Source organism: Manis pentadactyla, chromosome 15, assembly GCF_030020395.1.
Source record: "Manis pentadactyla isolate mManPen7 chromosome 15, mManPen7.hap1, whole genome shotgun sequence".
Lineage (NCBI taxonomy): Eukaryota > Metazoa > Chordata > Mammalia > Pholidota > Manidae > Manis > Manis pentadactyla.
The window spans coordinates 79,849,139-79,870,414 of NC_080033.1; the positions used below are offsets into that span (position 1 = coordinate 79,849,139).

The window sequence follows — 21,276 nt, forward strand, 5'->3', positions numbered from 1 at the left end:
TGTGAATTCCAGTATATCAACTTTTTCTTTTATGCATAGGGCTCTGGATATTGTGTGTAAGAGCTCTTTGCCTTGTTTTATTCTAAAAATATTACAGCTGTATGTTTTACATTTGGTCTGTGATCCCCTTGAGCTAGTTTTTTATAAGGTGTGAGGTGTAGGTAAGGTTCTTTTTATCTGTATTTCCCCAGGGATGTCTAGTTGTTTCAAAATCATTTGTTGTTGCAATGACTATCATTGCTCCATTGAATTGCTTTAGGTCTTTGTCAGCAATCAGCTGGCTGTCCTTGTGTGGGACTATTTCTGGACTTCAGCCTGTCTCATTGATCTGCGTGTCTGTCACCCACCAGCACCACTCTGCCTTGATTACCACAGCGATTATAGGAAGTCTGAAAATGAGAAAATACCATCTTCCAGCTCTGTTATTCTCTTTCCAAACAGTCTTAGCTATTTGAGCTCCTTTGTCTTTCCATATAAATTTTAGAACAAGCTTGTTCATACCTACTAAAAGAAGTCCTGTTGGAATAGGAACCGCATGACAGCTACAGGTCAGTTTGGGGAGAATCGGCACCCTCACTGTTGAGCCTCGCAGTCCTTGGATGCAGCGTGTTTCTCCTCATCTTTGGTTTCCTTCCTCAGTGTTGCGCGGGCTTCAGCTTACAGACACCGTACATGGTTTTGTTAGGTTCACGCCAAAATACTCACTTTTTCGAGTTATTGTAAATGCTGTTCAGTTTTTAACTTTGGTTTCCAAATGTTCATTGCTCCTATACAGAAATGTGATTGAATTTTGTGTTAACCTTGGATCTTGCAACTTTACTAAAGTCATCCTAGGGATTTTTTTGAAATTCCTTTGTGTTTTCTATTTAGACAATATGTCATCTGTGAATAGAGGCAGTTTGTTTTCTTTCCAATATCTTTTTCCAGTGCCTTTTAGTGTCTTTCCCTTACCTTAGTGCCCATGCAAGTTAACGAGTGAGTGATTTTGGATTGATCCTGAATATTTGAAGGTTCTGGGGCTCTGGGTCTTGTTTGGATCCTCTGGAGAATGTTGCTGCTTTTGTTGAAGCAGGCGCTCAACCAATGTGAGAGTCTAGGTCCCTACAGCTGTCTGTGGGTCTCAGCGTCAGTTGAGTTTTCAAAGCCTTCGCAGCGCTCTTCAGATCCGCCCCGCGTGCCACTCGTGGCCAGTGCGGGACCTTGCAGTGGCCTCCCTGGGCTCCAGCACTCAGCGTCTGCAGTGTACTGTTTCGGATTATAGCTGTGCTGTGCGTGCGCAGCTCACAGTGAGGGCTGGACCGCATAAACAGCTTTATGGGTTTTTCTGAGTGCCTCCCCCTTTCCAGTCTCCCCATTACTGTCCAGTTCCAGGGACATCTGCTCCCTGACCTTCAGTCAGAAAGCAGGGACGTCGTTCCTCCTGCCACACTCGTCCTGTGCCTCAGCTCATATCTGTCACCAAGCAAGAGGAGGACTGAGAGACAGAAATCCAGTGGGTGTTGCACTCCCTCAGGCCACAGCTCCTCCGGCTGGAAAGGAAGGTCCCTCCCTCCAGATAAGGCATCTGGGGATCCTCTGCTGCTCTCCTCACTGCTGCCACAAAACCCCGGGAGGCTGGGGCAAGAGAGAGCCACGAAGACAGAGACCACACAGAAGCAGACACCTCGGGATCCGGGATCCGGCGCTCCGGCGCTGAGAATCAGACCACCCCGCTCCTGTCCCGCGAGCCCAGGCGAGCTGGCTTCTCCTGGGGCTGCCATTACTGCCTGTCAGGTTGTATTGAGTCCAGGCTGGGGTCCTGGAGTGGGGAGATGGCAGACTCACCACCACTCTAGTGGTGCTTCAGGTTCAGCTTGCCTCTCCTCATCTTCCTGTTACTGTTTGCTTTTCCGAGACCTCGCATAGCTGCTGTTCCTTCTATCCAGGTTTCACAGCCATATTCAGTGGGCAGGACAGGGTGGAGTGTGCATCCTCCGTCGTACTCAGAACTGTAGGGAAGCTAGTGGACGTCTGTTTTAGATCATTTGACACAGACATCTGGATTAAACAAGAAATGAGGAGATCAGGGTGTATCTGGTGCAGGAAAACTGTGGCTTGTGTGGGAAGGAGGAGGTTAAACGTTGAAAAGCTAGGTAGATAGTAACAGGAATGCTTGGTGTGCAGGGTCACAGAAAGGACTTGTGGAGCTCTGCCCCTCGACATTCCCTCCCTCCCATCTTTATGTATCCTGCGCGCATGTCAGAAGGGAGTCCCTTGGCAACTACAGGCTGCCAGGTTGAAGTGATGTCTGGACTGTAAACAGATGAGCTTTATTCTTCTCCACCACGAATATTAGGAAACACGGTGAAGTGGAAAGAGATGGTCTCCTGACAGCAAAGGGCCTTTCACACGGGATATGGAGGGTTTGTATCCAGCATTTGGTCACCGATGTGTACAGAATCTGGGCTAACAGAGGTCATCTCCTCAAGTAGATCTCTCTTTTTCTCTCTCACTCAAAAACAGCAAAGCCTTTATTATAAGAAGAATGCAAGCTTAGTTCAAAGACTTCCCAAATGAGTGGATTGTCGATACCGGTAACTATCACAGCATTTCCATCTAGACATGTTGACGTGGATGCAGAGACCATGTGAAAACTAAAGCAGAACCTGTGAGTGGCCGCTTTCTCCAGGTCTCTGACACTGAAGCGGTCGTCAAAGTCCCCATCACCCTGCTGGCTCACGTACCAAACATTCCTCATATGATGCCTGATATCAACACCATTGAAAGTTTGTATAGTACCTTAGCCGTTTGGCAAATGTTTTTCTTTATTAGCACACCGGATCCTTAGAGCAAGTGTCTGTAGCAACAGGCCAGACAGCTGTGGCGTCGTCCTGTATGATGGTTACGTAATTTGTAATCACAGGTGGAGTATAATTTTACATCTTGGTTTTTCATTTAACGTAAACATTTTCATGACACCATGTTGTCATTTTTGCTCTCAGTGACATTTCAGTCAAAGTGCCAAAATTTATGTAGCAGAATCGACATACTTTTCTTCTTATTGAGCTTTTAGGTTATTTTCACTTTTTTGCTGTTACACGTAATGCTGCATATGTGTTTTTTTGGCCATATTGTGGGTTTTTTTCTTAGGATAAATTAAACAGTTAGACTTAAAAAATATTGTTAAACATGTTTCAACATTAGGGAGGATTTTGAAAGACCACAGATGACCCAGAGAAGAGCCCCAGTAACAATTTTCAGATTTCTCCACGTTGAAGAGCGGGTTTTGGGTGTACCAAGAGGTTTGACCAGAGTGGGTGGTGTGTATGGGGAAAGGAAGGAAGCATTAGCAAAGGTGTGGTGTGTGGGAGAGACACACACAGGCAGAGAAGGGAAACTAGCCTGATTAAAGCCGAAGCTCTGTCTTGAAGAAACCAGCACCCAAGTGCTCATGGCAGGTTGTTCTGGAATAGTGGCAGCGCGTGGCCCTCTGTGTGGGCAGCCTTGACCAGCTCCGGGTTGCAGGGCACCTGGACCACCAGCCAGAGATGACGATGTCACGACTGAGTGGTGACGGACACTAGCAGCTCCTGGCAGAGGGTTGACTGGCCTGCCAGGAGATGCCCAGGCCCAGGCAGGTTTGTCCAGAGCCTCCCCATGGACGCAGATGGCCAGTTGCACAGTTGTTTTGGCCTTTCATTGGGCCAGAGAGAGCAAAGCACCTCAGGAAGAGAGTGGGCCTTCATGCAGTTCCATCAGCCCTTCCCTTGGGTGCTTTGGGGAGGGACTGAGTCCCAGATCCTTCAGGGAGCCTGTCCCAAGCCAGCCGTTATGTGTGGCTCTCTGTACTCCAGGGGTTGTGGCAATATGCATTTATTTTGCCAGATTACCCAAAAGGATAGAAGGCCAAGTCAATCTACATCCAGATTGAATCCAGCTGTCACTGAATTGCCAGCTCATCCTTCTTTTATTAAAGAAGTCCAGCTGCTCACCAATGGAGGGATGTACCCAGCAATAAATTCTAACATTTGGTTATAGTGAAACCAGCTCAGTTCATAGTGAAAATTAATGGAAAACACCTGTCACCAAATTCCTCCTTGTTGCCTTAAACGAGAGAGCTTAACTGATTCCTTGAGGAATTGCCTCAGATGAATTACACACGAGTAAAGTGTGAACTGTACTTCCAGATGCTTGTGTAAGGTGACTCTTGAGTGGAGACTTAGGACAACTTACAAAAGACTAACTAGTTGCTGAGGCTTCGCCCTGCAGAAGCTGTTGATTGGTGATGCTAGTTTACCCCTTCCTTCCTCCCTAATCCACTTGGGGCTCATTGAACTCCTGGGCCCTCTTGTTTTTTGGTAACATGGTGAAATGGGATTTGTTCAGGAGCCTTCGGCCCTGTTGCTGCACCAGGGGAGGCAGAATCAGGAGACTGCCTCCTCAGTGAGGCAGGGCTGTCTTCTCCACGGCCGCTCCCAGCACGGTGCGGCGCCTGGCCCTTCACAGTGGTTCTCAGGTTGGCCCAGCAAAGCCCCAGAGATGTTGGGAAGCCTTGTGGAGAACACACACCGCCTTGTTCTCTCAGAGTCAGGGAGCCAACAGATGGTCCCTTATCTCTTTCCTGGGAACTGTGAACAGTTTAGATGTTTCTTTCTTCCTGGAGGTCATAAAATAGGAGTTATTGTCAGATATAACCCTCGTGACAGCTGCAGTGGAGAAAAACTTGCATTAAGCGTCATAAAATGTCATCTCAGAACGCAAATGGTATGAAACCCTAGAGGCCCAATGGCCTCTCCTGCTAATAGCCTGCTAAGCAGCAGGTGCCACCTTCCGCCTCTCACCTCCCCAGCACGGAGCCTCGGGAGGGCCCGTGCGGGCTGGGGAGGCTGAGCCGTGTGGACTCCACCGTGGGACTGCCGTCCTCTGGAGCCACGTGGGGCAGTCTCACCCCTCAGGCACGTGGCCGCTCCTCCCAGGTGGAAGACTGTTTCTTCCCCTTGGGAATTTCCCCAACTTTCTCACCATTGCTCATGTGACATAATTATCCTGTGGGTTTTTTTTTTTTAAATTGGGGGAGCTTTCCAGATTCTCAGCTCTCTCCTTGTTCCTTTTCTTTAAAAAAAAAAAAGCCTTACAAGCATTTGTTAAATACCTCTGCAAGTTTATTATTTCTTCTGAAACAATGAGTCCGAACGGGCTGCCTGGACTTGACAATTGAGAGCAGCGTGCGTGGCTCTCGGACGTGCTGGCAGCACTGCCACCGTAAGAGGCGTTGAGTGTCCCTTCCAAGCTGTGGGACGGGTCGAGTGTCCGAGGAGCAGCCTGACCAGCACAAGCAGAGTTGAGAGGAACCCTCACATCTCTTTTGGATCAGATATTTTTGTCAATGCAACTGAAGGTCAGTTTTGAGTTTTTTGACACATTGATGCATAGGGAACTTACGGGCTTCCTGTCGGCATTGGACTTAGTAACTTTGGGTCAAAATGTCAGACTCCCTCACTAATAACTTGTGAGCTGTTTAAGAGCAGAACAACATTGTCATCACCTCTTTGCTCCACATCATGCCTGGCACGTGGAAGGCACCTAGCAGGTGCCCAGTGAATGAGTACGTTTACTGTAAGGGGCATCTTTTTTTAGACTCAGCCCACCACCGATACCCTTCTGGGTCCAAATTGTGTCATTCTCTGAATTAACTGTTCCTCTGGCTTTAAGTATCCTGTGTTCTTTCTTAGCATGTTATTTACATTCAAGCCTGTAATTACTGAGGATGTAGGTTAGAGCCTGGGCTAGATGGAGTCCTTTCCTCCTCCGCGACAGACATCTTCCCATGTTGACTGTCTGGGTCAGGCAGCTCAGCCACCGTATTTTATCAAATTTAAGACCTTATCAATTGTAAGATTTGCCATTCTTTTATACACAATGAAGAAAGATTAAACAGCGCCATTTAGAGTATCACACAATTCTTATCATTTGCAATATTTATCCTATAGTTACTGAAACAGTTCCTTTAGAATTACTTACACATAGTTTGTTATCAAATATCCCTCTTGTCCATAATACAGAGGAAGATATAAGCAAAGTAAATTGGTTCAAGTACTTTTAAAACTTCTTCACATTCAGAGGCCCATTCTTCTGAAGTGTCAGAGCTGTGCAAGTCGTGGGTTCCTGTAAAGCACCGTCCTGTCTGCTGTCTACGCTCTCTTTGCAGAGTGCCCATCCATGCCCCTTAGGGAGGACAAGGCGTGGCGGGGGAAGGACATCAGGGGACTGGTCATTCTACCCCGATGTGGTATGGTCACCTGGGAGTAGTCACTTTATGGGAATTCATTGAGCAATATGATTATTTTACTTTTTGAATTTATTTTTAAATTACTTTAAAAAATAAAAGAGGGTCCACTCTTGTCTCTGGACAATGACACCTGTGTCACAATAAGCCTGGCTAGGAGCAGGGTTAAGACATGTCAATTTCAGAGATCTCAAAGTGTAAAAAGTGCTTTTGAGGGTAATGAAATACAGTATTTATAAGTTTACCCAATTCCACAATGTTCGGGCCACATTTTTCTGTCTTGTCCTCAGAGTTGTAATGCATTTGTCAAGTATCTTGATAAACATAAGCAGCAGTGCGCTGTGTCCACAGGACTGCCTTGGTCTGCGAGTCCTTGGGGCACACATGCCGTGCCGGGGCGTCGTTCGGCGTCGTTCGGCATCAGGCTGTGGCCTCAGTCCTCAGCGCTTCCCGCTCCGATGCACAGAGCCGTCCTGTTGGTGACCTCTAGATGTTCTCCACGCGGCCATCCCACTGAGGTTCAGAGGCTGCTGTCTTCCCTCTTGAAATGAGGTCACACGTTTCCCTCCCTCACCCTCCCACCTGTCCTGGTGTCATCCTCAGAGATGAGAGATGGGGAGGCTTCCCGTAGAGGCTGTGGTTCCTGTCTGTGGCAGCCACACGCAGCCTCAGCCCTTTCCCTCCGTGGCGCGCAGCCTTATTAAAGCCCCTAAGCTGGTGTAAAAAGTGCTTTTGTGTGGGCCTGGGGGGCCATCCCAAGCTCGCCCTTCTCCCTGGGGCCTCTCCTGTGTCTCTCCAGGCTGTGCTCAGCCCTGCGGCTTAGGTCTCCTCTCGTCTCCTCGCTGGGTGGTTCTGTGCTTAGCCTGTGCTTCTGAGTCATGATCCCCAAACCTGTTTCTAGCTCGGACTCTCTCAGGAGCTGCAGTCTCCTGGCTTCTCCGGTCTGCGTGCCAGGTGTGTCCCGGCCCAGGGGAGCCGGGGTTGTGTTGTGATGGATGGCACGAGGGTCTGTGCTTGGGATACAGGACCGCAAACAGCCAGAGGCAGCCTGCCCCTCCCCAACCTGCCACCCTGTGCTCCTCCCATCAGCCCGCCTCCAGAGACCAGCTCTCCGTGCTTTGCCCATCTGAGTCTCGGAGGCCGGCCTCTGGCCTCTGGCCTCAGATTTGGGCAGGTAACTGTTACTCTGGGGGCCACCCTGCAGTGGTAGCTCATTGTGTTCTGCAAACTGAAGGGAGGTGGATGCTGTCTCCCAGGCCACCCGTGGGAAATGTCGGGACTTCCCTCTTGTGGCTTGCCCACTGCTCCCCACTCTCTGATATGCTTCTCTTCCCTCCTCTGCTTATAAAAATTGACCCCACCTTCCAAGACGTAGGCAAGCATCTTCCCTGAGAGTCTGCTCGCCACCAGGTATGGTCTTGCTGCTCCTGAGCCACCCTCCCCCAGCCCTGTGCCAGTGGCGTGTGCCCTCGCCCAGTGGTGGATCCCTTAGATGCCTACCCCTTCTTCTGGCCAGTATGCCCACAGTACAGGGTCTGTAAATTACTCTCCTTTGCCTAATGCTTTGCGCTTGCATCGCCTACACAGAAAACGGGTTTGTTTGTGTTTTAGTTGAATTGTGGAATTAATTTTCTTTGCCTCCTGGGTTGTGTTGGAAGCCCAGTGAGGTCAGGAATTCTGCAATCTCCTGATGCGGCCTAGCAGAATGATTTAGGTGCAGAGCTTAGAGACTTTGTCGATGGAAAGATCAGAGAGTGATCTATAGCTTCTCCTCCTTCCCATGGTAAAAGCCTCTCCAGCGGGTGCTTTCCTGGTAGGCTTCGGCAGCTTTCTCCCTTTGGGAGCTCCAAGGGCAGCTGGAGGAAGTGTGGGGGGGGGATTAGGACTTGGGCCAGATGGCAGGCTAGCTGACTTTGCAAACGGGATGTTGGGGCGGGGAAGCAGCCTACAAATGCAGCCTGTGACCTGCAATCACCTTTGAACCTGACCTGTGAGCGTTCGACAGCAACAACTATTCACCAAGCGGCTACCTCACCCTGCACTGTCCCGGCTCTGAGAATCCCACAGCGAAGAAAACAGCAGGGCTCCTACTGCACAGGGAGCTTCTGCCGGGCGAGCACGGTCCCACGGCCATGACCCGGCCAACTAGAGCATGGCCCGCACGCCGGGGTGTGCACTCTCCTAATGACCTGTGGCAGCCTTGGAGGTGGGGAGTGGCATGTGGAAGTAGTCCGCACACCTGAAAGGCGGGGGGTTCCTGTGGAACCTCGGTAATCGGCTTTGCTGTCCTTCGTGCTCCCAGAGGCCCTTCCCTTACAGGGCGATTGCTCTCAGCAGCACAGTTAAGGTTCTCTGCCTTCTCCTCCATCTGTTCCAGTGAGGCACAGTTTTCCTGGAAACTGTCCATTATTATATCACTTAATAGCTGAACAAAACGAGGTAACAGTCATCTAATAATTGGTCAAGTTCACCTATCTCAAGACAGCCCCAGAGACCAGGAATCTAAGCCAGGAACCAGTCTCCCCTGACCCCCAGGGCAAATCCCAGACCATCTCCTGACCTTCTGCTGAGTTAGCCTGACATGCAACGCTTTTGAGCAGACTGGACAAGACTACTCAGTGGGACATCGCTAGAGGGCTAGCCACTAGCTCGGAGCAAAACAAACATCTGGCTTCTCCAGGCGAGGCCATGGCGAAAGGAAATGGTGACCTACTGACGAGGCTGGCAGACATGCGGGGACCCTGTCTGCTCCAAACTTTTCTCTCATGATGTGTTAACGTAAAGGGAAATGACCCACAGCTCACCTGAGCGCTGGAGGGATGGGTGAGCGGGTCGGGGGGAGGTCCTAGGTCAGGCTCACAGCTCATTCGGCAGCAGAGAAGGGATTTGGCTTGGGCGGAGTCCTGGGGCCTTCTTTCTGGGCCAGAGGTTCTGAAATGTTCACAGACCTTAGCTAGTGTCAGTGACTTCTTCCTGGCACTCCTAGGCTAGAACAAATACCTAACAGTGCAAACAACAAGTAAGTACATATGTCCTAACATCGTACTGGCTGCTTGTGTGAGTTCCCTGTGGCTGTTGTAACAAATGACTACAGACTCTGTGGCTTAAAACAACACAGATTTACTACCTTTCAGCTCTGGAATCAAATTCACAGTCTGCCTGAGTGGGCTGATGTCAGGGTGGCCGAGTGCAGGCTTCTGGAGGCTGCAGAGAGAGCCTTATCCCCCTTGCCGTTTCCAGCTTCTAGAGGCGCCTCCCTTCCTAGGCTGGAGGCCCCTCCTCCATCTACAGAGCCCGCAGCCTAGCATCCACCCATCCCCTTCTCTGACTCTGACCTCCTGCCTCCCTCTTACAAGACCCTTGGGATTCTGTGGGTCCCCCCAGATCATCCAGGGTCATGTCCCCATCTCAAGTCCCTCAACTAAATCATATCTGCGAGGTCCCTTTTCCATGTAAGGTAATATATTCACAGGTTCTGGGGACTCAGAAGTGGACATCTTTGGGGAACCACTATTCAGCATACACCTTTTTATTTCATTCTTAAACAACCACAATACTTAACTAATGGGACAGGGCACCTGTTGGGTTCAATGCCCCTTGTCATCCCTGGAATCTGATTGGACATGCCCGCTCTCTTTTCTTGTTCCACATTCACTTTTGTGCAATACTTTTTATCCTGGTGAATTGCTGAAAACCCAGCTTGGCTCCGTGTCTGAAAAGTGTCAAGTATTACTGCATTTCCTTCAGAATATCAAAATATCCTACAGTCCCCAGGGTGAGTTTTCTCAGGGATCCAGCTTTAGGTTAAAAGCACCCTCGCTCAGCTGCTCAGGCTGTGCCTCCTGCGGTGAGGATCGGGGGTGCCCCCAGCCAGGCTGTCCCCCCGGTCATGGGCAGCGTCCAGCTGAGAGGTGGCCCCAGGGAAGGATGTGGTGCCCAAGTCACAATGCCCTCAAACCCCGAGCCTGCCTCCTTCCCGCCCAGGTAGGGAGGGGGTCAGTGTCACCAGACCCCTTGGCGGGTCATGCTGATCCTTCCCTCTGTCACAGGTCAGGCCCGTCCGAGCACCCTGTGTCCACAACACAAAGGAAGAAAAGACTGACTTTTCCTGGGTTCCTTGGGCATATTTTCTATGTGACACTTGCTGAAATGCCATAGAGGGCATTCAACTGACCGGTGACTGTATTCATTAGTCAAAGCAGGCTGCACGAACGGAGTGTGGCAGGGTGGGGTGTCATTGTTAATACTCTGCTTCCCACCAAGACCCTCGCCTTCTATTTGGACAGTGCGTGGGGGCTGGAGGGTCGAAAGTCTTGTGAATTAGGCTCTCAGGGACGCGGGTCTCTTGGTAATCAGCATTTGGCAGGCGGTGCAGCGCTGGCCCCCTGCCTCAGTTAGGCCAAGCAAGGCAGATTTTCTGTGGGGAGGTTGGCTCACTGCTTTGTACAAGGCTCCAGCGGAGACCTTCAAGTAGGGAAAGAGGTCAAAGTGTGGCAAAATCTCAGGTAGCATCTTTGACCTCTGGTCCTGAGCAGTAGGTGGTCCTTCTCCCACCCACCTGCCAAGTGACTCACACAGCCACACACCTGCCTCTCCTGGCCCCAGACCTCTCATCTCCAAAGTGGAAGTGAGCACAGATCCTGCCCAGCAGCTTGACGGAATGATCGGGAACAAAATGTTTTTACCTCCTTTTGTGCTTAGAAGCTCCTACTGCTCTGCTAACATCGACCTCGATTTCCTTATGCAGCTTCTTGATGTTGCCAAGGTGGGGGTTGGGCTCAGCTTCCCATGAACCTTGGGGGCAGGACACATCGCCTAAGACCTGTTGTGGGTCACCTCGTTTGTCTTGCTGGTAATCCAAATGATTAGGGAAAACGGGGGTTCAGATCCACATTCCCAAAAAGAGGAAACCGTCCAGATTTAGCTTTCCCAGTCCGAGTGGGCCTGGGACCCGAGGAGGGCGGCGGGCTTTCTTTGGGATGGTCGTCAGGCAGAGCAGTCAGACCTGACGCCCTAGTCAGAGGCCAGGGCTTTGCGGGAAGAGACCCCTGGCCCTGAGACCCCGCTGGCCTCATGGGTCCCAGGTCCCTCGTCTGCAGAATGAACCTGCCCTGCCATGTGCAGTGCCCTCTCTTAAACCAGGAGTGACACAGTGGATCAGAGCTCTGGATTTTGACCTTGCAGTTGGAACAAAGGTGCAGATGTAAAAGCTGCCAAGTATAAATTGCCACAGTGCAGACTTTGGGGAAGGTAATGCAGCAGCCAGTGCCCATCGTGAGCCTTCATCATGGGCAGATGTGTGACCCAGAAGCCCCACTTCTAGGAATGTATCCCCAGGAGGGCATCCGAGAGGCAGCTGTAGGGAGCCAGGCCTACCTGTGCTCCATTGCGTCCTAGCCTTGCAGGTGGGCTCCTCCGAGCCTGGGTTACTGAGGGGAGGCGGGGTGGGCTGGATAGATGTGAGTGTGAGCCGGGGTGTTGTGGACTCGGGTGGAGCGAGGATTTGCAGTCCCCTTTCCTTCTGTGAGAGGAGCAGCACGCCTGACAGAGGAGCCGCCTGAGGTAGGTGGCACAGTGCCCAGTTACAGGAAGTTCCGGATTCTCCCCCAGGGAGCCTCTTCTCATTGCTCAAGGTTGACCTGCTGCAGAAGTTCTGGCTCTGGTTGCTCTGGGGTGTTGGGAAAATCAGAGTTTGAGCAAAGCCCTGCGGGGTGTGGCCGAGCAGCCACAGGAAGGCAACCTCCTTCCGAGTTCTTCTGCAAGGGCAGGGGAGGCGGCTGCAGGGGTCCAGAAGTGTGACCTGCCCCGGAATGTGGCCCCAGCGGCTGGCCTTTGCTCTTGCCTGTTCTCCATACATACTGGCCCTTAGGACACATCCAGGCTCCTACCATGGCCCCAAGGCCTCCCTGCACTGCCTGGCCCACCTGGCCAACCCCTTCTGTGCCCCATCAGCCCCCGACTTCCTGAGCTGTCCCAGGTCATTGCTGCCTGGGTCCCTGTGCAGACTGGTCTCTGCCCGGACCACCCTCCAGTCTTCTTGTCTGGTCCTTCCTCCGTCTCAGCTCAGATATCCACCTCTCTGCCCCCTAGTCCAGAGAGGGCCCTCTCGGTCCTCCCAGGGGCATTGGCTGAAGGCCAGCTCTGTCATCCCCTGTGCCATAGAAGGTCTCCTTTGGGTTTTTATTCTATTAACTGTCTCTTACCCACCCCCTGCACACATGCCTGCACACACATACATGACCAGATGCTCTGGGTGGTCTCACTCATGACTCTGTTTGCAGCCCCTGGCAGGCAGCTGATGCATAGCAGTGGCTCACTAAACATTTGTTGAATGAGTGGGTGGTTAAGGCCATGGGAAGTTACAGGTTGACTTAGAATCGTAGCCTAACTTGGTACAAACTTCTGCTACAGGGCCTAGGAAACGAATTGTAACAGTGCAATTGTGTGTAATAAACAAACAGGTTTGTTCTGCTTCAAGTCTGTAGAAAAGCATTTTTAATATCTGTGCTCTGAACCTGTGGAGCTCCGTGGTGATTTAAAACCCTGACTCTCAGCGTCTGGACCTGCAGGGGCTCTGGGGAGCCCCCAGGTGTGTAGAGCAAACCAAAGGGGTGGGGCGCAACCTACAGACGTGTTTTCTTTGGCCCATGGTGTGTTTTGAATTAAGTTTGAATTAGTTTCCAGAGAATTGGGATATTTTATGAGGTGGATTTCTGCATTCTTTAGAAAGCTCATTCTCTCTGATACCACTGGCCCCGTGCTCCTGAGCGGTGGCATCTCGCAGGCTCTGAGCGGCCCCTCCAGGCCCACTTCCTCTGTTTTCTCTGGCTGACCAGACAGGTAGTCACATGAGGCATGTGATCCTGGTGTGTTCAGAGGGACTGTCACCTTATCCTGCCCAGAGGCCTGTAATTATGTTTCCTTCCTGGACGAGGGTGGGGTTACTCCCCAGGACCTCACCACCAACTGCCTCTCAGATCCGAGAGTGGTGTGACAGCGCCCTGCTCTGCCCAGGACAGGCCCCCTGCCGCACCTGCTTCCTTGCCTTCAGTGCCAGGCCTCTCACTTCGTGCCTCTCCCTGTCGCTTTGTCCCTGCCTTCCTGAGCCCACAGAGGAGGCTTCTGGGAAAAGATGACTCATGCCTTCCCAGAATTTTCCAACTGCTAAGGTGCTGGGAGGGCCGCTCGCCAGCCTCAGGCTGGACCAGAAATAGCTGTGGTAATTTGGTCTGATCTGAACCCCTGAGCTGTGATGTTCCGCTTTAGTAAATAGATGCAGCCCTGCAGCCCTTCCCACCACTGGGAATGTTTCTAGACACATAACTTGTTGCCCTTTCCCTCTGAATTTTAATTTATTGCAAACTGCATTGTTATGATAGAGAACAAAATAAAAAGGGGGAATTACCTTAGTGCTATAATACACTTCTGTCTTCTTTTTCACATGTACATAATTAGAATTGTAATAAAATTAAATTAATTCACTTCAGTATTCCCAGTGCCCAGATTAGAGGATGGCATGCAGTAGGGTTCAGTAAATATTTGCCAACTATAGAATATTTTGTCCACTTAACTATAAAGCAGATATCATTCACTGATGTTCTGGTTGTTTTCTAATTGCACTGTTCACTGATTGCCATTGTATCAAATTGTTAGAATTTATCTGCCATTTTACCGTATTTAGATAGCTCCTCCCAATTTTATCAGGATTAGAAATGCTGTTGCAGTGAGCATTTTTCTCCTCAAAACTGTTTTTGTGTGTTTTGAATTACTTTCTTAGGATAAATTCTAAGCATTTAAAATCCTGGATCAGAAGAGAGAAATAAAAATTACAGAAATTACTTTCTAAAGTTGTGTTTAAGCTTACTGCCAGGATTGTTTAAGAATGTTAGCTTTACCATGACTTCATCAGCCCTGGGATTATAAATGGGAAATCTTTGCTCCTTTAGCAGTATGAGATGGAACCTGGCTGTTTTGATTTGCCTCTCTGTATGTGTGGTTATTAGCATGGGTGGAAAAGCTGTCTGAGCATTGAATAACGGTATTTCCTCCTGTGTGCTTTCTCATTTGAGTAGTTTGAATGTCTATTAGAATATAGATTTTTTTAGTTGGATTTGGGTACATTTATAATATAGATTTAATTGACTCAATTTTCCTCTCACAGTGAAAGCAGACATTTTCCTAGTGTGATTTTCCATGTTTAATACCCAGTGTGTTATATAGGTACGATTTTCCCTTTTTGGGGGAGTCTGAGAATGTGGTTCCCAGAAAGACCCTAGAAATCTGGCCTGGGCTCTGACGGTAGACCTGGCCCAGAGAGAGGAGGCTCAAGGCCACGCCAGCTGGGGGTGAGGCGGGGCTGTCCCGGCGCAGGCCGCCACTTCTCCATCTCCAGCCTCTGTGCGGTGGCCGGCTGCCTCCTGAGCGCCTAAGAGCCCCTGCAGCTCTCCCTGTGCAGAGAGTCCTTTTGAGCTGAGGTTTATACTCCTCTTTTCTGGCCCAGGACAGGCCTTGTAGGACTCTCCTGAAGGTGTGCCCTCACCACTCCCACGACAAGGAGCCAGCCATTCCACCTTTCTGACTCAGGGCATTTAAAAATATCCTGCACTGGGGAATTTGAGGGAACCCGTAGTCGATTGGTGAGCATTAAGCTCTTAACAAGCAGTAAATGCAGTTTTGATATTGAATTACCCTCAGAAGATGCATTCGTCCCACAGTATCAACAGCCGTATGTCCGCTGGGTGTTGTCCTAGTTTTCTGGGTCTCTAGAGGCCAAGGAGAGGGACGCTGCTGAGGCTTAAGGGCCCACCTCCAGCTTAGCTGTCTGCCCCTCGTCACCAGGGAGGGAGGGTGGGTCTCAGAACTGGTAAGTGACCGCTGCCCTGGCAGTTGGGACACACTGTGTATGTTGTCAGCACCCCCCGACTCCTAGAGCTGGTCACGTTCGGTCTGTTCATCCATTCAACAAGTGTACACCAGCTACTTACGTGTTAAAGACTCTGCATGGGGCACTCAGATCGCTGCAGAGGTGGCTTAGGTGTGATCCACCCTCTAGGGGATTGTTCATAGCTACCATCAAACAAGCAGGGTTCTAAATGAGTGTAAATAAAATGCAGGGGCCCAGAGGAGTCAGTGGTCTTGAGTAAGGGTGGGAGAGCTTCTCAGAAGAGGGGCTGCCAGGCCAAGCCTGCAGCATGAGCAGCCTTTGGGCCGGGTGAGGAGGGGAGAAAGGCGCTTCGGAGCAGACAGAGCGCTGGGAGCGCCACCATGCAGGGAGCTGTCCTGCAGGGACAGGGCCCGGAGGAGAGTCTGGGCCCCACCAGCGAACGCCCCTGAGAGACCTGGGAGGCTTGCAAGGGGTGATGAGAAGAGGCATGCACCTGGCAGCCTGGGAAGGTTCCAGGTCTGAGTGGAAGAACACTCAGGAAGGAGCCTGGGGAGCAGGAGATGTGAGGTCAGTGCCGAGCAGAGGGGCTTTTCCCAATGCACTTGGGGACGTGCATGTTCTGTGGCCGCTGACCCAGCGACACTGAGCCAACAGGGGTGTGTGTCTCTGGTGGTTTTCTGACTCCAGCCCAGGGTCTCCTTTTATTTATGGGCCTCCATCTGGTAGACCAGAGCGGGAGAGGCCAGCAGATGCGGCGCCCTTGATGGCTGTTTGCTCTGGGGAATCCTGATTGTGGGGGTTTATTTGTTCATTTATTCAACAAAGGCTTACTGAGGGCCTCTCGTGTACCAGGAAAATGACAAGAGGGTAGAGATGTCCCATGTTCTGGAAGCTTGGACCCTGTTCTTTTTTTAAGTCTGACCGTCAGTGCCAAGTTCTTACACAAGGAGCAGCTCTTGTGCTGATAATGTTTATGTGCCTTTCTTCCAGATGCCTTAGGGCCACGTGAGCCGCCCCAGAGGACTCCTTCCTGGAGGCCAGCGGCTCCCAGGCAGCTCACATGTGGTCGGCAGGCTCCCGCTTGGCCTCCGGCTTCCACTGACACGACTGGGAATCCAGCCCACCTGCCTCCCCGCCTGGCAGCCCACCCGAGCCATGGAGGCACCGGAGGTCCCCGTGGGCTCCCTGATCGACTTCGAGACCGAGCCACCCGCCTCTTCACCCCTGGAGGCGCTGCCTGCCAAGCTGCAGGACGGGGACAGCTCCCAGGGCGATGGCGGGTCGGAAAGTGAGACCACGGAGTCGGCGGACAGTGAGAACGACCTGGGCGAGTCACCAGCCCACCCCTCGTGGGACCAGTGCCACCGCTCCTCCTCCAACGAGTCCTTCTCTTCCAACCAGAGCACAGAGTCGGCCAAGGACGAGGGGACCCTGGAGCTCAGGGACTTCATGCGCAGCTATGTGGAGAAGGTCTTCTCTGGGGGGTAAGCCTGGGCCTGCTCTCTGCGCTGTCTCTTTAGTCCGGCATCACCGGGGCCGGGGCCTGCACCCTCGCCAGCCTGTGATGGGCTGCCTCGGTGGTTCTCAGCCCCACGCCCGCTGCAGGTAGAACCACTTGGGGCATTTTCCCCACTTCTTCCCTCAGCCCCACTGCCTGGACCGCTCCGCTGTCACGCTCACCTCACCACTAAACCCAGGCGGGCACTAGCTCTGCCTACCCAGCATCTGAACACTTTCAGGGTGACATCCCGTCGGCAATGCATGTCAGCCATACCTGGCGAGGGGCTGCGGTGATCAGCTGACATTAAATGTAGGGGCAGCTTAGGCAGCAAGGTCTCCCTTACCCGTATCCTTGTGATGCGCGTAGCGGCTCAACCCTTAACCGGCTGCTGGGCTGGGGACCTTCCCTTCACCTCTGTCTGGCCTTTCTTTGCCCTTCTGGATTGATAAATAGCAGCTGGAAGCAGAGTTGGGTTAGAATGCAGACTGAGGGGCCGGGAGACTGCAGAGGAGCCTCTCGCCCTCCCCTCACTCGTTAAAATCTCCACCAGGAAAAGGGGGGCATGCGAAGTTGTGAGGCTTCCAGAGAACAATGGGAGCCGATGGGAGGGAGGGAATGAGCCAGGAGTGAGCTCCTCAAAGCAGGAGCAGGGGACGTAGTCCACGGTACAAAGGAAGCCGTCCACCCGTTAGGAAACGAGGAAATAAGTGCGTTAGACAGGACATCTCACGGGAACCGCCAGGGTGAGGACATCAGTTTTATGTTGAAGCAAAATATGACTCTGGGCCCTTCCAGACCCACCGAGTCTGAAACTGTACTTTAATGAGGCCTCCCGACTGCGCGCATTTCAACCTGAGTTGCTCTGAGAAGGGCTACGTTTCCCATTCCATGAAAGCCCTGAGAATTCCTGCCAATTGGCAACTGTACAAAGAGGACATTATTTTCTACTACGACCTAGGTCCCTTGTTTGTGATACGGGCAGGGCCAGTGTTTACCTTTTCAGGCGTGTCTCAGTCTTCTGTGCAGTTGGGAAAGGGAAGCATTCCATGATAATCCACGCATCTGACCACCCGAAACGCACGAGTGTTTGATTTTGAGTGCGTTCTGGGAGGGCGGGAGATGTGGCTCCCTGCTGGGTTTGTTTGACTGGTGCTGAAATCAGTCAGCCTCCTCTGAGCGCACCCAGTGAATGAAGGAGGAGGAAGCCCAGAAGCTGCTGACGTGCCAGGAGAGCCGGCGTGGATGGGCAGCACCGGGGAACGCGGCCGGCTGAGTCAGATGCGTTTCTAAGAGCATTCCCAAAATCACTGCAGACAGCCGACAAATTCTCCTGTTTCATCTGGTGTTGGTATTTTGGGATAAATGAGACCAAGATGTTTTCTCCAAAACCTTAAGTAAATGAAAGAAATGGCACGAGCTAATTGAAGCCTTCTGCCTCACTTTTTTTGTCTTTAAATTTGGGGTATTGTCTCCCCGCCCTGACAAGAGCGGTCAGAAGTGGTTGAGAGCAGGTGAGCATTTTGTCTGCCTTGGTGGCCGTGGCCCTGGGCTCCTTGTCTCCATCCCTCAGAAGTGCAGAGTCCCTGCCTACACCCTCCTGGTAGGTCAGAGGTGGGTCAGACCAACGGGCCACTTCACTGAGCAAATAGGGAATGCTTGGATTCGGCGGGTCGGTCCGTGCTGACTTCAGCACCAAAGACCAGTGGGAAGTTGGACGAGCGGAGAACCAGGCCCCGGAGGCAGGGTCGGAGGCCGCCTGGCCTGGTGCGTGCCCGGACCTCAGTGGGGGCAGGAGGACCAGGGGGAAGGCTCGCGGCCTTTGGGGCCAGGAGGTCTGGATGGCGCCTGTTCTCTTTCTCCAGGGAGGACTTGGACCAGGAGGAGAAAGCCAAGTTTGGAGAGCACTGCAGCAGTGACAACGGGAAGGGCCGGGAGTGGTTCGCGCGGTACGTGAGCGCCCAGGTGAGCGTGGTGGTGGCAGGGGAGGCACTGGCGGCGGGTCCCACTCACTCTCTGGAGAAAAGACTCAAAATAGACCAACAGAAAAAAAAAAAGTAGAACTCACCAAAAGATGTTCTGAAAAGGCCTCTTTAGCATAGCAGGAAGTGGGAAGCAGCTCATCTGGGTGCCCCCCAAGAAAGAGGTGAGGGGGCAGACTGGCCTTCGAACCACATGAAATTCCAGAGAAGTTAATTTTTTTTTATTCATTTTATTATCATTAATCTACAATTACACGAAGAGCATTATGGTTACTAGACTCCCCCCTTCACCAAGTCCCACACACACACCCCATTTCAGTCACTGTCCATCAGCGTAGTAAGATGCTGTAGAACCACTACTTGTCTTCTCTGTGTTGCACAGCCCTCCCCGTGCCCCCCACATTATACATGCTAATCGGAATACCCCCTTTCTTTTTCCCCGCCCTATCCCTCCCTTCCCACCCACCCTGCCCAGTCCCTTTCCCTTTGGTAACTGTTAGTCCATTCTTGGGTTCTGTGAGTCTGCTGCTATTTTGTTCCTTCCCGTTTTTCCTTTGTTCACATACCTCACAGAGGAGTGAAATCATTGGATACTTGTCTTTCTCCACCTGGCTTTTTTCACTGAGCATAACACCCTCTTTCTCCATCTGTGTTGTTACAAATGGTGGTAGGCTTTGTTTTCTTCTTACGGCTGAATAATATTCCATAGTGTGTATGTACCACCTCTTCTTTATCCATTCATCTACTGATGGACACTTAGGTTGCTTCCAATTCTTGGCTATTGTAAATAATGCTGTGATAAACATAGGGGTGCATCTGTCTTTTTCAAACTGGACTGCTGCATCAGAGAAGTTAATTTTTTTAAAGCAAGCATGTGGGCTATGTCCATGCATATTTTTATTAAAAAATCCACAATACTCAGTTTTTGTAGAAACATTATATTCAAGACAGCGACAGCTGTGTAAATTCAGAAAAAGAAAGTTTAATAAATATCCAGGAGGTTCTTTTTCTGTCTGTCAAGTGGCTTAAGTTCTTAGTTTCAAAAGTATTTTTTTTATCACAAATGATGTATGCTTCAACAAAAAATTAGGAAATTCAGGTAAACAAAAGTGGAAAAACTCCCCATAAGTCTATGACTCAGAAATAGGCAGTGTTGTTACTTTGGGGGTCGCCCTCCATACTGCTGTGCTCTGTGGGCGATGTGTGAAGTCCCTAGTTTTTAAAACCTGGAAATGTCTGCTTGCTGTCCACTCAGTGACAGCTGTGTGCGGCTGCCAGCACCGTGCCCTGGGTCCCGATTCCTGCAGAGCAGGGGAGGCTGGCACCGACCTGGGCTTGTCCCTCAGCTGCATCTGGGGGCGCTCAGCGCGGTAGGCCCACAGCCTCTCTGAGCTGCAGGGCTCCTCTGCCCCCCTGGCTGCCCCATGACATGTCCGCCCTCTTCCTGGACAGCGCTGCAACTCCAAGTGCGTCTCAGAGCCGACCTTCTACCGCCTGGTGCAGTCTTTTGCGGTGGTCCTATTCGAGTAAGTAGCGCCGCTGCTCAGAGCCTTCGTCCTGACTTATCTGCCCGCCCTCTCCCTCCCTGTAATAATCCAGTTGTGAGTAACAGTCACACGAGTCACCAGCTGCAATTGTTCAGACACCCGCAGCTCCTGCTAAACGGGGAAGTCGTGACCAGCAGGTGTCGGGAGGGAGGTAGTGGTCCTTACCCGGCAGCGGAGATGAGAGGCCGCAGCTGGGTGTGAGTAAGTCCTCTCCGCGGCTCGTGGGGACAGGCTGTCATTACATGCGGCTGACCCTGCCCGCCTTCCGCAGCAGAGCTGGAGTCTTCTTGATTTCCTATTGTAAAGTACTAGGTAACCACCCACTTAATGATGCGGTCGGGCAGCGCTAGCCTGCCCCGGGTACTAATGAGGCCCTGCCGGAGCCTTCCGTCACAGAGAGCCGTGTGGACCGCGTGGGGTGGTGGGAAGGGCCCCTCCGCCTCTATGTGGCGGTGGACGTGCAGGGCTCTGGGACTGCCAGCCATCTCATACATCTTGGACTCGAATCAGAGCAGGCGGCACGCCCTCCAAAGTGTTGGGACAGGCAGCATCTCTGCCTTGGGGATGCCCGTCTGGCAGTGATCTGCACCCCTGTCACCTCACTGTGGCCTGTAGCACGGCCACTTCCCCAGATCCCCGGTCCATTTTGTCCTTCCAGGCCTGAGAACTGCTCCTCTCCTTTTCCTCCTCCGCCTCCTTTTCAGAGGTGCAGCTGCCCTCTTCACCCTTCACTCCCATGTCTTGATGTCCCCCCATTTTTCTCTGTTCCCCTGTGAACATGCACATGTGCTAGAGGAAAAGCCCCCGAGGGATCCCTGTTTTTCCTGATTTGCTCAGAATATCCCAAGTCCAGGACGTGCCTCCGTGGGATCCAGGTCTCAGAGCTGGCAAGGGTGGAGGGGTGGAAAACCGTCCCTGGGGGAGGGCACGGGATCCCGGGGTGCAGCAGGGGTGCAGCAGGGGTGCCAGGAGCAGGCGGACCAGGCATTGTGAACACTTCAACTTCCAGATGTTTGCGTCTGCAGGAATTTTCATGAGTTTTGCATAGATTGTACCCATCCCACAGGGTAACAGGCTCATCTAATTCTCCATTTTCTTTG

General features: G+C 51.7%; 1 protein-coding gene across 2 annotated transcripts in view; it reads left to right on the forward strand.

Moving 5' to 3' along the window:
• KIAA0513 (KIAA0513 ortholog) overlaps positions 1–21,276 on the forward strand; it is a 52,641-nt gene that overhangs the window by 13,716 nt on the left and 17,649 nt on the right. For both annotated transcript variants that reach the window (XM_057493142.1, XM_057493143.1), the window contains exons 2-4: positions 16,140–16,633; positions 18,513–18,612; positions 20,082–20,155. In XM_057493142.1, coding sequence (XP_057349125.1) covers positions 16,305–16,633; positions 18,513–18,612; positions 20,082–20,155 — 503 coding nt within the window. In that variant the 5' untranslated portion in view covers positions 16,140–16,304. The remainder of the gene's footprint in view (positions 1–16,139; positions 16,634–18,512; positions 18,613–20,081; positions 20,156–21,276) is intronic.